We start from the raw sequence: 17,358 nt of genomic DNA on the forward strand, positions 1-17,358 counted from the left end.
AGACAAGGGAATAGTATGGAAGATACATGGTCGATAAACCAAGGATCTCCGGGTGGTGCAGCAAGCAATGTCAATCCGATGTCGGATTATGAGGTAACAATCGAATCTACATCAAATATGCATGATTATGTGTTGATCTGATGTTGTATCTATAGATCTATGTTTATTGCATAAAATTGGAGTCGAATGCATAATCACCTAAATAGATCCGTTAAGGACCTGTTTGTTTTCCGTGTCTTCCGCTGCGGTAGCCCCAACAGTTCGACCCTGCCACACCAAAGTAAGCATGCCAGATTCAAAGCCAATGGTCAGCGATGGCTTCGAGGATCATCGTCGGGTGGTTGCCCTTGTATCCACTAGTAAATTGGCCTTTCCACGCCGTCGGACAATTCTTCCACTCCCAGTGCATACAATCTATGCTCTCTAGCATTCCAGGAAAGTCGTGCACCGTCTCATGCATGTTCGTCAGGGCCTAGCAATCTTCAGTAGTCAGCTTTCGCAAATATGTGTTGCGGAAAGCCTCCACAACTCCCCTACAAAATTTCTTTAGGCACTCGCGGCCAGTTGTCTCCCCGACGTGAAGGTACTCGTCAAACATGTCCGTCGTGGTAACGTAGGCCAATTGACGGATCGCAATTGTGCACTTCTGCACCGGCGTAAGTCCGGGTCCGCCGATGCCATCTTCTGGAAGTATTGATCACGTGCCTCTACTGTGTGGACAATGCGGAGAAAAAGATCCCGCCGCATTCTAAACCTACGGTGAAAAACCGTCGTGCCCCACCGTGGTTCCTCGGCAAAATAGTCTGCGAACAGACGTTAGTGAGCTAAGTCGTGCTCGCGGCGGACAATCGTCTAACGTCAAATCGGCTTTGAGCTTGGACCTGCTCCGCCGCTTCACGCTCGCGCTCCATTTCGGCCAAGCACTCTGCCGCAGCCTAATGAACGCAATCGAATAAGGCCCTCCAAGGTACTCCAGTCGTCGTCGGGTCTCATTTTTTTAGTGAAAGAAAGATTGGTGTGTGGGGAAAAGAGAATTGATGAGAGATAGGAGAGAAAAGCGTGGAAAATGGAATGAGAAATGTGAGGTATATATAGATAAAAATTAAAAAAAATTAAAAAAAAAAAGGAAAACGTGTTACATCGTCTGCGGTATCTTCCGCATGACCCCTAATAGGGCGGACAATACCGCGGACGATGCGTGTTCCGAGGCACATTGTCCGCGAACGATGCATCGGGCATCGTCCGCCTTGCTACAGTGGCGGACGATAGCACGCCCGATGCGGATGCTCTTAGAATACTAAGAATGTGCCCTTTAGATATGTGAAACGATATTTGAGTGTGGTCCGCACCATGCGAACACGACAAAACTTTATAACTAATGGTTTATATTTCAATGGTCATAATTTTTTCATCACCTTGTGGAAATTGCTAGTGATGATAAAGCAAATCTGTCGACGAATATGGAAATTACGATGACATTTCTGCAAATTAGAATATTCAAAAAGAAAAAAATAAATTAATTGGATACTCTCTTTATAATTAGGGTTTTCCAACTCACTAACATTAAGTGAGAAGAATCCAACCTTGTTCTCTCTAAAAATAGTCTCTCTGCAAAAACCGATCTTGAATTCTTCTCTCTTTCTCTGTTCAAGGCAGTAGTTTCTCATCCTTTTTCTTTAGGTGCATTAATTGTTAATTAATTATTTTGTGATAAATATGCATTAATTTCTGTATTTGTTTTGTGTAGCCTGCATATTATTCCGTGGGGATTTTTGTCTCAAAAATGCTGGGAAGACAACATGAAAATGTGAATGAAAATGGTTATTCCTCATCCGATCGTAAGTGTTTTTTTTTCATATGAAATTAATGAAATGATTCTAATCGTAATTAAGAGCTTTTTCTCACATGAAATTAAGGGAAAATTGGAGGTTTTTTAAGAGGAAATATTAATTGAGACGTTTATCTAAAAATACTTTGATTAGTCATAAAACAAATTAATTTATTTTTAAAAGTAAAATGGAAAAATTGAACTAGTAAACTAAATAGGAAAAGTGATAATACATCGACCGTAAAGAATTTGTCATTAAATATAACACACACATAAAAAAAATACTATATCTCGACAGTTTGGGGTGGAATTGTTAGTTATGTGTGGACTGGAGACTTAGGTCAATAGACATTTTGAAATTATTCTGTTTGCTGAAAATTCGAGATAAAATAGGATATTATTCATGTGTTTTCAAGCTATAGTTGGTCACGAAATTTATGAGACATATTTGTAGAACTGCGCCAAAGAATTTCATTTATAAATCTTTGATAATCGAGCATAACTTGGTCGAGTGTGTCGATCTCTCCAATCTTTCATTAGTTATTTTTAGTGGACTTTATAAAACAAAAACGAGCAAAATTACATTTGTATATGTAAAAATTAAACAAAAATACAAAATACTCCCTCTGTCCCGGATAATTCGTCTCACTTTGACCGCGCACAGGTTTTAAGAAATATAATAAAAAGTGAGTTGAAAAAGTTAGTGGAATGTGAGTCCTACTTTTATATATTAGTTTTATAATAAAATATAAGTAGAAATGAGTTAGTGGAATATGGGATCCACTACTTAAAAATGGTAAAAAGTGAAATTGGACAAATTATGTAGGATGGACCGAAATGAAAAATTGAGACAAATTATCTGGGACGGAGGAGTACTACTCATCTGTCCCATTCAAGATGTTTCAACCAATATGTGATATCCTCATTAAAATATTCTCTCTGTCCTAAGGTACTTGAGTCGTATTCCATTTTTGGTTGTCCAAGTTACTTGAGTCATTTCTTTTTTTTCTAAAAACAAAACATTTAATCGCACGTACTTTATTCTTTCTTTGACTTTACTCTCACTCATCTCTCTTACTTTATTCTCGTACTTTATTTAATTCACTAAGCTTAACTTTCTTAAATCTCGTGTCGAAATTAAACGCTTCAAGTAATGTGGGGTGAAGGGAGTATTCCTCAAAAAATCCCTACTTCATCACATTCAACAACTCTGCCCAAAGGAATCTGTCGATAAGAAAGTATCAATTATCTTAAATGAGACGAAAGGAGAATTATTAAATAATTGCTTTAGCGATCTTAGTGTTGAGTCTCAGTCTTTGTTCAGACCCTGCCTCATGGTGTGATTGGGTCGCGTCGGCCTGACCCAGACCCTACCCCTTTAGAATTAGCATTTTTATAAAAATTAATTGTCAAATTTTTGTTGAGAACACTAATTAATAGTAGTACTTAAAGAATAACCGCCAATTTCATTCAATATAACAGTCACTTTTATTTATAGTAAATAGTATTATCAAAATGTCACTTTTACTATAGCCAATGATTCAGTTTAATTAGATTTAAAATTCCACAAGGTCTTTTAAATCGAGCAATCTAACGAATCATTCTCGAACATTCAAGCAGGTGAAAGAAGACCATCGACCGATACCGTTGCGCTACACCGAGCCGCACTGATGGGCAACTGGGATGCTGCTTGGGAGCTTTTAAGCAGAAACGAAAACTTGATCAGAACCGCTATAACAGAAGGAGGTGAAATTGCACTGCACGTAGCTGCAGTTGAAGGCCATGAAATTTTTGTCACAAAATTATTGGAAAATATTGAAATAGATGACATGGAAACTCTTGCACTGCACTATGCTTTGCTGCAGCTGCTGGACACACTAAAATTGCTCAAATTATGTTACAAAAACACCCAGATTTGGCAAATATTAAGGGTGAGAATGGTGTTTGGCCGCTCTATATGGCTGCATTGCTAGGATTTGGTGAAATGGCTAACTTTCTCTACCATAAGTCAAATCTCGGATCATGGACCCCACTAGAAAAGGTCAACATGCTGACTTCAGCAATTGAGTCTGAGTTGTACGGTAAGGTCGTCTTAACTGGCATTAACAATATTGTACTCATAGCATTCTATTATGACATCTTATAATGTGTGAATTAACTAGATTTAGCTAAGAGGATCGTGGGCGACGATAAAACGTTAGCTGTGGCTAAAGACATAAATGGCGAGACACCGTTGCAAGTGCTTGCCCGGTGTCCATCTGCATTTTCTTGTGACAACGGCCCAGGATTTTGGAACAAGATTGCAATAAATGGTTAGTATTTATGTATGGATCCAATCATCCAATCGTTATCTTGTTTTCTTTTTTTGGTTATATAGGATTTATAATTTTTTCAACATAATGACAAGGGTTTAATTACTTAATATATTTAGTACTGCCCTGTATGAAGAAGACAGCGATTGACGACATGAATGCAAGGTGTAATGCCAAAAGATTAATGTATTATTTGATGGATGCTGCTAAATTATGTAAAGAAGATATTGAAATAGGAGGAGCTGTTGAGCCAGCACATGTTGAAGCAACAGTAGTTGTTGAGTCAGCACATATTGAACCAACAACTCATGTTGAGTCAGCAGATATTGAAGCAGATGAAGATAGGGTTACGGATTTTTCAACATCATTTTTTACAGCAGTGGATGCGGGAAATGATGTATTCTTGGTGGAATTATTCAAAAACGACCATGATTTATTGTACAAAGTTAACGAGAAATCACATAGCATATTTCATGTTGCGGTTTTGCGTTGCAACGTCAATGTGTTCAATTTGATGTATGAGTTGGGTGGTACCAAAGATCTGATAGCAACGTACATAGATGATGAAGGTAATAACATATTGCACTTGGCGGGAAACTTGGCTCCTCAAAATAAGCTTGACACTATTCCCGGGGCTGCTTGGCAGATGCAACGGGAAGTATTGTGGTTCAAGGTATGAAATGCGATACTACATTGGATTTTTCGTGTTAGTCTCTCACTTTATATCGAAAGATACGAAATGTAACATGAAAATATAAAACTTTTCAGGAGGTCGAGAAGCTCGTACAGCCCTCTTACAGACACAAGAAGAATAAGAAAGGGCAAACGCCTCACGAATTATTTGTAGCCGAGCACAAAGGTATACGAGCGGAAGGGGAGAAATTCATGAAGCAAACCGCGAAATCGTGTATGCTGGTGACGATACTGATCGCGACCGTAGTGTTCACAACGGCTTTCACTGTCCCCGGCGGATACAACAATAGCGGCGTCCCAATTCTCGAGAACAAGAGGATGTTCGTGATCTTCCCTCTGTCGGAGGCAGTGGCGATGCTCTCCTCGCTCACCTCGATGCTCATGTTCCTCTCGATCCTCACTTCCCGCTACTCTTACGAGGACTTCCTCAAAGCGCTGCCGATTTGGATGGTGGTGGGTGTGTCGGCGCTCTTCTTCTCCATCGTGGCGATGATGGCGGCGTTCTGCTCGTGCTTGCTGTTTTTCGAGCACGGTTGGGTGTCGGCGACACTGCTCTTGACTTTCTTCGGAAGTGTGCCGATAATGTTTGTGGTGTTAAAGTATCATCTCTTGAAGACTATACTGCTTTGTACCTATAGTTGTACTTGGTTGTTCCGGTCGCACAACCGGTTGCACTCCTAGGAATTTGCTTGGGATGCACCGTACAACTAGTTGCACTCTTATGTATTATCACTTATATAGCTCTAATTAAAGCACCTAGTTATGTCTATTGTAATGTAGTAGTGTACAAATATGTTTATGCATGAGGTTGGTAGTCCTACCTTTTATTCAAAGTTGATTATTAGAGGATCCACAATGGTCGGCGAGCGACCGGCTAGCCGATTCCCGGCGCTGATTATTAGAGCATCCACAATGTTTATGTATGAGGTTGGTAGTCCTACCTTTTATTCAAAGTTTTGAAATTTATACTCCATTCGTCCCGCTTTAGCAGTCCCATTGACTTTTCTGCCCTCTTTTTGTAAAAATTATAAGAAATAGTTAAAGAGGAGAAATGATAAATTAAGAGAGAGAATAATATAGAGAAAAGTCTTATCTACATTATTGTCTCTCTTACTTTACCATTTCTCTATTTTAACTATTTTTTATCATTTTTATAAAAAGAGGGCAGAAAAGTCAATTGGAGCGGAACGGAGGGAGTAATATTTTTATTGGTTTGAGTTTTTTTTATTTTAAAAGTAAATCTAATCTTTTTCATACCAAACCCTAAAATCATGCAAACAGTTTGAGTATTGGTAAAATTCCAATAACATGTATACGCATACAACAGTTTTAAATTTGCGTGAAATATTTTTAAAATAATCAACATAATTTCGCATGAAATGTTTAAAAATCCAATTACAAGTACTATATATATTATAGAAATATTACTTATTAAAGTATTATTAAAATATCAGAAAAATCAATTTCATTTGTATAGACAAATTTGATTTCAAGATTCTGTATATTAGTTGCTAATTGATTTAATATACTGAAAATATTATATATAATTGTAGAAAAATAGGAATGATTAAAATGGGATATAGAAAATATGATTTTTCAAAGTAGAAGAAGATAACAATTTTCTGTTATTATTATAAATTCTTCGAATGTGATATTTTAAAAGGTATTCACTGTTACATTTCTTTTCTATATAAATAGAATTTGTTATGTCACTCAAATGCATTGTATATAACATTCTCTATTTCTTGAATGAATGAAGTAGTTTTTCATCTTCTTTTTTCTTGATATGTATCTATGTGTGTGTGTCACATCGTCTTTATATTAGTACATCAATCATACAACACCACTACATACGACCACAATTTCCATATTAATTTAATTAATTTCTATAGATTTTTCCTCTCTAATTTCATAATACTACTAAGTAGCCAGTACATCAACAACTCCAATATTACTATATATATATCAGTTAAATTAGTTGAATTGATATAAGGAACAATGGAAGAATACCTTACTATTTGGGAATAATATTCTCGAAACCCAGTGAGTCCAATTCCTAAACATTGGACATATTGAAAGGAAATATATTGATGGGCATTAGTCCTATTTGGAAATAATGAATTCTATTTCCTATCAATATATCCAATATATTTAGGAATTGGACTCACTAGGGTGTGAAGAATAAAATACATTATTCCTAAATAGGTATTATCCCATTGTTCCTTGTATCAATTCGGCTAATTTAACTGATATATATAGTGATATTGGATTTGTTGATGTATTAGCTAGTTAGTAATATTACTTAAAGAGGAAAAATCTTAAGAAATTAACAATGGAAATTGTGGTCATATGTAGCGGTGTAATGTATTTGTTCATAGCGACAAAATTGAAAAACATTGATATAAGCAACAATGGGAGAATACCTAGCTATTTGGGAATAATGAATTATATTTTCCAAACTCTGTGAGTCCAATTCCTAAATATTGGATATATTTGATGGGAAATATATTGATGGCACTAGTCCTATTTGGGAATAATGCATTCTATTTCCAATCAACATATTCAATATATTTAGGAATTGGACTCACCAGGGTTTGAAGAATAGAATACATTATTCCCAAATAGGTATTATCCCATTGCTCCTTATATCAATACTGCTAATTTGACGGATATATGAATATTGGACTTCTTGATGTACTAGTTAGTTAGTAGTATTACTTAAAAGAGGAAAAATATTTTCATATCGACAAAAACAAAAAATGGTGAATTCTTGGTGGAGCTATTAAAATATGACCACAATTTATTATATTGAGTAAACAAAGACAGACACAATATATTTCGTGTTGTGTTTTCATGCTATTACGTCAATGTGTTCAATTTGATGTATAAGTTGGATGGTACCACAGACTTGATAGCAACCCAGATGCTAATGGTAACAACATGTTGCATTTGGCGGGAAAATTTGCTCCTCACCAGCAGCTCGAACACATTGACGTAGCAATCGAATACCGCAATATGAAATATATTGTGTCTGTCCTTGTTTACTCTGTACAGTAAATTGTGGTCATATTTTAATAGATCCACCAAGAATTCGTTGTTTCCCGATTTTGCTGCTATGAACAATAATTCCGACAAATCTGGAGCGGCGGCTTCGACATCTTGCATACACTATTCAACAGCATCCCATAAAAATTCACTCCACACTATTCAACAGCATCCCACAAAAATTCACTCCACTATTGTTTAGACTTCACAGTTTACTTTCATGTTGTGTGTATTTGAATTCTTCACGTAGATTAATACTAAAAATATTTTGATGAATTAAATATTGTTAAGACACATGGAGAAAAAGAAAACAAAAGTTAGAATTTAGTCGATCGTATTTCTAATTTATACTCCTGTCACATTACCATACGATTTTATACACAAAACACAATTTTCTTGATCTAGCTATCTAAATCATAGTAGGAATTGTAAATAAATGATGTGCACAACTAACAATTTCTTGTAATTAACTTTGTCCCAAAATCCTTGGTCTTTGTCACAAGAAAATATCAATGGCTTCCGCGCTTGCACTTGCAAAAGTGTCTCGCCCGTAGCCATCTTTAGTCGTGGCTTACATTTTATCTTCTTCCACCATCCTCAGTGATCTTCTTCTGCCTTCTCGAGAATATTTGACAATGACTCGTTTAAATTGCTTGACATTGGTGGAATTTTGAATTTAGAAGGGTTTGGACTCAAAGACAGAACCAAGTCCAATATTTGAGAATTTCCTTAACAGGTCGGGTTTGAGTTAGACCTTCTAATAATGACAAAGCCTGCACGATTTGTCGCTCTTAATTTCATGTGTGTGTGGTATTGTGTAGGCCTGCTTATTCGGCCGGTTCCGGTTCTAACCGGATCGGTTGACCGGTTAACTGATTTTAAATTTTTACAAATCCTAGAACCGGAACCGATCGGTTCCGGTTTGGAACTGGCCGGTTAAGAACCGGTCGATTCCGGTTCCGAACCGGAACCGATGTGTAATTTTAAGTCGAATTTATTAATAATTTTAAATAGTTCAATACTAAAAAAAAAATCCAACATCTAGAAATATAACAAATAATCCTTAAGAATTCAAATAAATACACAAAAATACAAACCAACAATACAATAATATTCATATATGGATAAGAGTGATGCCAAGTGTACTAGGTCGGACTAGTTTATGTTAGCAATTTTTTAATTCCATTTTCTCTTTTTCTGGCCAAACAAATATTCAATGGAATTTCCAATACTAATTAACCTTGTTGTGATTTTTTGCTTTATAACGGAACAGTTAATAAATTGTTCACAAACACGTTAAAATCGTATGTTAAATGAATTATTACATAAATTTGTTATAAAGTTAAATTTCTATCATATGAAATGATATTGTATTTGTAAAAGTTCTTTTGGAAATTAATAAAACAAACTTATGATGTTCTACTCATTCTAGTTTGTTCATAAAAAATGTATTGGGGAAATAATTGTAGATTCAAAGTATCACGGTTTAAACATTTTAAATACTTCAGAGCTCGCAAATCTAACAATGTTTAAATCTAACAATCAATCAATGTTTTAAATTATTTTACTTTAATTCAAAATTAATTCAATTAAATTAGATTTATTAGTATATTAAATTATAAAATAAAATAAAATTGGATTATAATCCGGTTAGGAACCGGTCGGTTCCGGTTCGGAACCGGAACCGATTTTATTTAAAAAGTTAGAACCGGTACCGGAACCAATACCGATTTTTTTCGGTTCCGATTCCTCAATTAACCGGCCGATTCCGATTCCGATTCCGGTTAACCGAGAACCGGAGAACCGATTAAGCACCCCTAGTATTGTGTGAATGGAATGTGGATATGACAAAGAATCTTTTCTTCATAAAGAAATAATCTTTAGATTATTATAAAATGCAAATGTTCATGAATATATAAAAACTACTCTATGATATCACATGTGGTGTGAAGATTCAATCTATATATACAATCAAAAGCAATTAATACATTATGTCACAACAACCTACTTAAACTCCACTGAATCGACTTGAAATTATTCTTCATATATTAATTTATTGTAAATTACTAATATATGGGGCCTATCTATACTATATTAAGAAGGCAAATTTATGGTAAAGAATCACAAATTCAAATTCCATTTGATATCTGAATTCTACATCGACCAATTGTATTAAGTTATATACCTCTCTGCAATTTCCTCCACCTTCCACAATATAGATTTTGTGTCCCTTTGTTGAGGTTGATTTTATTGGCCACCATTATTATTTCTTTCAATAATTTTACTTTGGTCTATATATTTATTGACTCGAAAAGTAGAAAATACATCACGCTTGTACTTGGCCTCTTTAAGAGAAATTAAAATTTATTGTTTGAATTTAATATGAAATTAATATGCACTATCCTCTACCAATGTCTATACCACTCACTTCAATTTTTTTTATTTAAAGAGAATTAATAATAGGTTTGGTGAATCGAATCTCACATGTTTGAATGAAGGAGATGCTTTTTACTAAGATGTGCTTCATCGACTCAAATCTAGACTTAATGTTAATAGTCGAGGTCCATCAAAAAGTCTTATTTAATAGTAATATTAATTTTTTAGTGTGGAATTTTATGCAATGTTATTTAGGAAAAATATATGTTATTTTGAGTGATATGTCTAATAAGAAAAATATAATATTTGGAGTAAACGAAGAGAGTACTGAACTGAATTGTATAGTACTATATTCATAAAATATTCAAATATATTAATTTGGAAAATGACCCTACTTTTAATGAGAGATGGACTATTAAAAATTACAAAATCATATGCACTTTCGGCTTTAATATGCAAATTCGGTCGAGTATGATTAGTCAGATTCCGCGGGTTCGATACATTTATGTTCAAACCAAAGAGGAAAAAAAATAATTTGCATTTGACGTTAGCCTAAATACATGTACTATTAGAGTCTAGTTTCCCAAAATCGAAAAATCAATGTACGCACCATTCGCCTTTTATAGCATGTTTAGTATTTTATATTATCTTCTTTAAGTATTTTGGGTTGATTTAAATTGTGACAGAACTTCCCTTTTATAGAACTTCTTTAAGTATCTTCTTCAAGTTTCAATCCTACTTAATAGTTGTAAACAACGTTAACACAAAATAAATATATTTTAAAAAATAAATAATATAGCCGCCAGCCCCACCCCAAGCTGAGGATCTCCATCGAAAAAACAAATACTACTTTAATTTCCAATATTCCATGCATGATGCATCTATCACATATTCACATATGATATTTAATTGGTAGAGATGTCATATATAGATTGTTAGGTACAGACCTATATATTTATTTATGGAGTCAGTGAATCATTCTCTTCCACTCAAAAATATTAGCATTAGGATAAATAAATAAATAAATATGTTTCATTTTCTTGACTGCATGAATTTTTGGGTCATTGGTTCTCTGTTCACATAATACATACTCCCTGTAAATAAAAACAACCATTGTCTCTGTAAACATAGTCCATTTTTATTTTTGATAAAAAAAAAATTATCTAATGAGACATACCTTATCCTCTAGTAACAGCGTTCCAATTATTTATTTATTTATTTATATCTCTCGTATTTTATTAATTGTGCATTAAACCTCGTCTCATCCCAAAATATCAATTTTTATGGAACGAAGTGAGTACTTCCTTCGTTCCCTCGTAGTTGAGTCATTTTCACTTTATTCTCTTTTTTACTTTTTTATCTTACTTTATTCTCTCTATTCTATTCTATTCTATTCATTTTTACTTTATTCTCTCTCTTATTTTTTTATCTATTTATTTAACACACTCAACATCTCTTCCTTAATCTCCGTACGGATTTCACCTCAACTAGGGGATGGAGGGATTAATATTTAGTAGGAGTACTATAAATATTATTTGAGATATGTGCGGTTTGTTTCCCAAATTTTTGCAAAAACTTAATGTTAAATTATAAACGCTCTCAACTTTCACAATATTTTAAAAAATATTCCAAAATCGAGAATTTAGTCATGAGATGATGAGTCACACCTCCGAAATCTAGGTTTTGGGGTATTTTTTAAATATCATGAAAATTAATGTTTTTAAAATTAAACGTAAATTAGAGACATTTTTAAAGAATATATTAACCATTTCTTTATTTTTCGTTTGATGGGAAGGGATAAAAGAGAGATCTTGTTGTTTCTTCAACAATTTCTGATATCTAGTGAACCTATCAATAGGACTTCAAATGAACACAAAAAAAATTTTATGAAGGCAAAATTAACGCAAAAATCCGCATTGTGGGGATGTCCTGTTAGAATACTAAGAATGTGCCCTTTAATGTTTTGAAACGATACTTGTGTGTGGTCCGCACCATGCGAACACGACAAAAATTAATAATTAATGGTTTATATTTCAATGGTCATAATTTTTCATCACTATGTGGAAATTGCTACTGATGATAAAGCAAATGGTCGACGAATATGGAAATTACGATGACATTTCTGCTTATTAGAATATTCAAAAAGAAAAAATTAATTATTGGATCCTCTCTTTATAATTAGGGTTTTCAACTCACTAACATTCATTAATTGAGAAGAATCCAACCTTCTTCACTCTAAAAATAGTTTCTCTGCAAAATCCGATCTTGAATTCTTCTCTCTTCAAGGCAGTAGTTTCTCATCCTTTTCTTTAGGTGCATTAGTTTTTAATTATTTTGTGATAAATATGAACTAATTTATGTATTTGTTTTTGTGTAGCCTGCATAATATTCCATGGGGATTTTTATATCAAAAATACTGGGAAGACAACATGAGGGGATAAATCTGAATGAAAATGGTTATTCCTCATCTCATCGTAAGTGCTTTTTTCACATGAAATTAATGGAATAACTGAGATTCTTCTCTAATTTTAATTGCTTTTTTCACATGGGAAATCGGAGATTTTTTAAGAGAGAATATGAATTAAGACCTTTTTTTCTAAAAAAATGTAAATTAGTCATAAAACAAAATTAATTTATTAAAAGTAATTAAAATGGAGAAATACAGTATTAGTAAAATAAATAGGAAACGTGATGATATGACCGTACAACGATTTTTTTATTCATTTCGTTTGCCATGTCATGTAAATTTGTCATTAATTACATACAATACATATAAAAATAAAATATAGTATATATACTATTCCCTCCGGCCCACTGAAAATGACCACATTCTTGAGTGGCACGGAGTTTTAGGTGAAATATTTGTTTGTGATAGATTACAAAAAAAGTGATTGAATATATTAATGAGGAGAGAGGGATTTAATTCTAAATATAGAAAGTGAACATCTTAAATGGGACAAATTAAAAAGGAAATGTGGACATTTTGAATGAGACGAGGGGAGTATATGTCAACATTTTGTGGTGGAATTGTTAGTTATGTGTGGACTAGAAGACTTAGGTCAACACTCAACAGACATTGAAATTATTCTGTTTGCTGAAAATTCAAGATATAGACAAGTTCATTTATTTTTTTAATTTATTCATGTGATTTCAAGCTATAGTTAGTAACGAGATTTTGAGACAGATGTATAACTCCGCCAAAGAATTTCATTTATATATCTTTATAAATCAAGTGTAACTTGGTCGAGTGTGTCGAACTCTCATCTTTCGTTAGTTATTTTTAGTGGACTTATTAATAAAACAAAAACGAACAAAATTACATTTTTATATGTAAAATAACTAACAAAATGCAAAATATAGTCCAATAATATTGCATCTGTCACATTCAAGATGTCGATCTTAAAAAAGTGATTATCTTAAATGGGACGAAATGGATAAGTTTTTAAAAATTGCTTTAACGATCCCAGAGTTGTGTTGTGGTCTTTGATAAGTCTCTGCCCAGATCCTAGCCCTTAGGAATATACTTATTCATCAAATTAGTATCATTTTTATGAAAAACTATAGTCATTTTTTATTGAGAAAACTAATACACTTTCTTAAAGAATAACTGTCACTTTTATTTATAAATATTATTATCAAAATGTCACTTTTATTATAGCCTAAATTTATTTTTAATACTATAATTTGAAATCGAGCAATCTGGCAAACAAATCATTCTCGAACATTTGAGTAGGCGAAAGAAGACAACGGACCGACAGGGTTCTACACAGAGCTGCATTAAAGGGCGACTGGAATGATGTTGAAGAGCTTTTGACTGAAAATGAAGACTTGGCCAAAACCGCCATAACGGAAGGAGGTGAAATCGCACTGCACATAGCTGCAGTCGAAGGCCATGAAACTTTCGTTTCAAAATTATTGGAAATTCTCGACATAGATGACGTGGCAACTTTGAACATGAATGGGTGCACTGCACTATGCTTTGCTGCCGCTGCTGGCCACGTTGAAATTGCTCGAATTATGTTACAAAAACACCCAAATTTGGCGGATATTAAGGGTGAAACTGGTGTTTGGCCGCTCTATATGGCTGCATTGCAAGGATTTGAAGAAATGGCTGACTTTCTCTACCGTAATTCAAATATCGGACTGTGGACCCCACTAGAAAAGGTCAACATGCTGACGTCAGCAATCGACTCTGAGTTGTACGGTAAGGTCGTCTTAATTGGAATTAGCATTATGCAATTCAAATCTTCTATATTGCATTCTATTATGACATCTTATATTACTATATTCGTTGCATTCAAGTATGACATCCTATAATGTGTGAATTAATTAGATTTAGCTATGAGGATCGTGGACGAAGATAAAACGTTAGTTGTGGCTAGAGACATAAATGGCGAGACACCATTGCAAGTGCTTGCGCGGAGTCCATCAGCATTTTCTTGTGACAACGGCCAAGGATTTTGGGACAAGATTGTAAGAAATGGTTAGTAATTTATGTATGGATCCAATAATTATCTTGTTTCTTTATAGTAATTTTTTTCTGCTTAGTGACAAGGTCTTAATTTCTTAATATTTTTAGTACTGCCCATGAAAAAATCGGCGATCGATATGAATGCAAGGTGTAATGCCAAAAGATTAATGAATTGTTTGTGGGATGCCGCTGAGTTATGTAAAGAAGATATTGAAGCAGCACGTACTGAAACGGTCGGAGTTATTGAGCAAGCACATGTTGAAACAACGACAGTTGTTGAGACAACACATGCTGAAACAACGGTAGTTGTTGAGTCAACACATGCTGAAATAGTTACTCCCGCTGAATCAGTAGAAATTGATCAAGCAGCGGGAGCTACTGAGTCGGAAGATATTGAAGCAAACGAAGCTAGGGCGGTAGATTCTTCAACATTATTTTTTATAGCAGCGGAGTCAGGAAATGATGAATTTATAGTGGAATTATTCAAAAATGACCATAATTTATTGTACAAAGTGAATGATAACTCACATAGCATATTTCATGTTGCGGTTTCGCGTCGCTACGTCAATGTGTTCAATTTGATGTATGAGTTGGGTGGTACGAAAGATTTGATAGCAACATACATAGATGATGAAGGTAATAACATATTGCACTTGGCGGCAGAATTGGCTCCTCAAAATCAGCTCGACTGCATTCCCGGGGCTGCTTGGCAGATGCAAAGGGAAGTACTGTGGTTCAAGGTACAAAATTTTCTACTATTATATTTCATACTCCCTCCTTCCTGTAAAAAATATGAAATTTCTACTTTATCAACTTTTTTCTTTCTAATGATGTGTGGTCATCCTCCATGAACTATACTTCAAATTCTCAGGCTGTCGAGAAGCTCGTACGGCCCGCATTCAAACATAAAAAGAACAAAGAAGGGAAAACGCCTCGCGAATTATTTGTAGCCAAGCACGAAGGCCTCCGTGCTGAAGGGGAGAAATTCATGAAGCAAACCGCGAAATCGTGCATGGTGGTGACGGTGCTCATCGCGACGGTGGTGTTCACAACGGCCTTCACCGTCCCAGGCGGTTACAACAGCAACGGCGCCCCTATCCTGGAGAACAAGAGGATGTTCGTGATCTTCCCAGTGTCGGAGGCGGTGGCGACGCTATCCTCGCTCACCTCGATGCTCATGTTCCTCTCGATCCTCACGTCCCGCTACTCTGACGAGGACTTCCTCACGGCACTTCCAATTTGGATGGTGGTGGGCGTGTCGACACTCTTCTTCTCCATTGTAGCGATGATGGTGGCGTTTTGCTCGTGCTTGTTGTTCTTCGAGCACGGGCGGGCGGCAGCCGCCCTGCTCTTGGTTTTTTTTGGAAGTGTGCCGATAATGTTCGTGGTGTTGAAGTATCGCCTCTTGAGGACTATACTACGTTGTACCTATAGTTGTACTGGGTTGTTCCGATCGCACAACCGGTTGCACTCCTAGGTATCTACTTGGGATGCGATATGTACCGTACATTTGGTTGCACTACTAGGGATTTGCTCGCGATGCCGGATGTACGTACAACCGGTAGCACTCTTAGATATTATCACTTATATAGCGCTCTAATTAAAAGCACTTAGGTTGTCTCATAGTGTAATGCATTAGTGAAACTGGGTGTAATGTATCTACTCGGGATGCGAGATGTATCGTACAACCGGTTGTACTCCTAGGTATTTGCTCTGGATGAGGGATGTACCGTACAACCGTCACTCTCTTAGGTATATAATCACTGGGGAGTGTTATATTGCTAACTCAATACTTAATTTTTAACTACAACTAAATAATAGTCATTAGATATTCAAATTAAGAGCCTAGATCATTAGCCTCGGAATGTCAACACGATAAAAAAAAACGTCAATAAGGGTATTAAGGTCAATTTACAACAAATTAGGTATAACTAACTTTTGAAAAATATCCCATAATTTTAAAACGCATATAACTTTCTCAATTTATATTATTTTTTCGCACAAAATATATCAAATTAAAGAAAATTTCATAAGGATTCTAACGAGATCTCACTTGCATATGTTCCGATGTCAAAATTTGAAAAAAAAAATTAAATTTTTTAAATTTTTTCGTACAGCAACAATATCAACATGATATATAAAATATGTCAATATAATACATGTAGGTGGCGTTCAGTTGCCATGACTAATTATCATGAGACTATCCATCTAGGATTAAGTTGTGGGATTATTTTAGTTGGAGGTGGAGACTATGACTAATAATCATGAGACTATCCATCTAGGATTAAGTTGTGGGGGTCAATCTTATGAACCAAACATGATACATATTTAATCATGAGATTTAGTCTAGCCAACCGAACACCCCCGTAGAATGTCAATATAAACTACTACCTCCGTCCACCAAAATTTGTCCCACTTTGACTCGGCACGGGTTTTAAGAAATGTAATGGAAAGTGAGTTGAAAAAGTTAGTGGATTGTGGGTCCTACTTTAATATATTAGTTTTATAATAAAATATGAGTAGGAATGAGTTAGTGGAATATGGGGTCCACTACCAAAAATGGTAAAAGTGAAATGGGACAAATTTTGGGGACGGACGGAAATGGAAAAATGGGACAAATTTTGGTGGACGGA

The 17,358-nt window shown here is 34.9% G+C and overlaps 1 protein-coding gene and 1 pseudogene across 2 annotated transcripts; both read left to right on the plus strand.

Moving 5' to 3' along the window:
• The first annotated feature begins 1,479 nt into the window (after window positions 1–1,479).
• LOC125214895 (uncharacterized) lies at window positions 1,480–5,806 on the plus strand (annotated as a pseudogene). Its single transcript, XR_016135114.1, has 6 exons — window positions 1,480–1,652; window positions 1,748–1,838; window positions 3,449–3,909; window positions 3,991–4,140; window positions 4,260–4,813; window positions 4,909–5,806. The product of XR_016135114.1 is annotated as an uncharacterized LOC125214895 (transcript).
• Window positions 5,807–12,475: 6,669 nt separating this feature from the next.
• Window positions 12,476–16,510, plus strand: LOC125188598 (uncharacterized). The gene is made up of 5 exons (XM_048085545.2): window positions 12,476–12,728; window positions 13,988–14,458; window positions 14,588–14,737; window positions 14,834–15,465; window positions 15,597–16,510. The coding sequence occupies exons 1-5, from the start codon at window positions 12,647–12,649 to the stop codon at window positions 16,200–16,202; spliced, it is 1,941 nt and encodes a 646-aa protein (XP_047941502.2). The 5' UTR covers window positions 12,476–12,646; the 3' UTR covers window positions 16,203–16,510.
• The last annotated feature ends 848 nt before the right edge of the window (window positions 16,511–17,358 follow it).

The sequence above is a fragment of the Salvia hispanica genome, chromosome 2, assembly GCF_029641045.1.
Source record: "Salvia hispanica isolate PSC_SH4W2 chromosome 2, Shi_PSC_v1, whole genome shotgun sequence".
Taxonomy (NCBI): Eukaryota; Viridiplantae; Streptophyta; class Magnoliopsida; order Lamiales; family Lamiaceae; genus Salvia; species Salvia hispanica.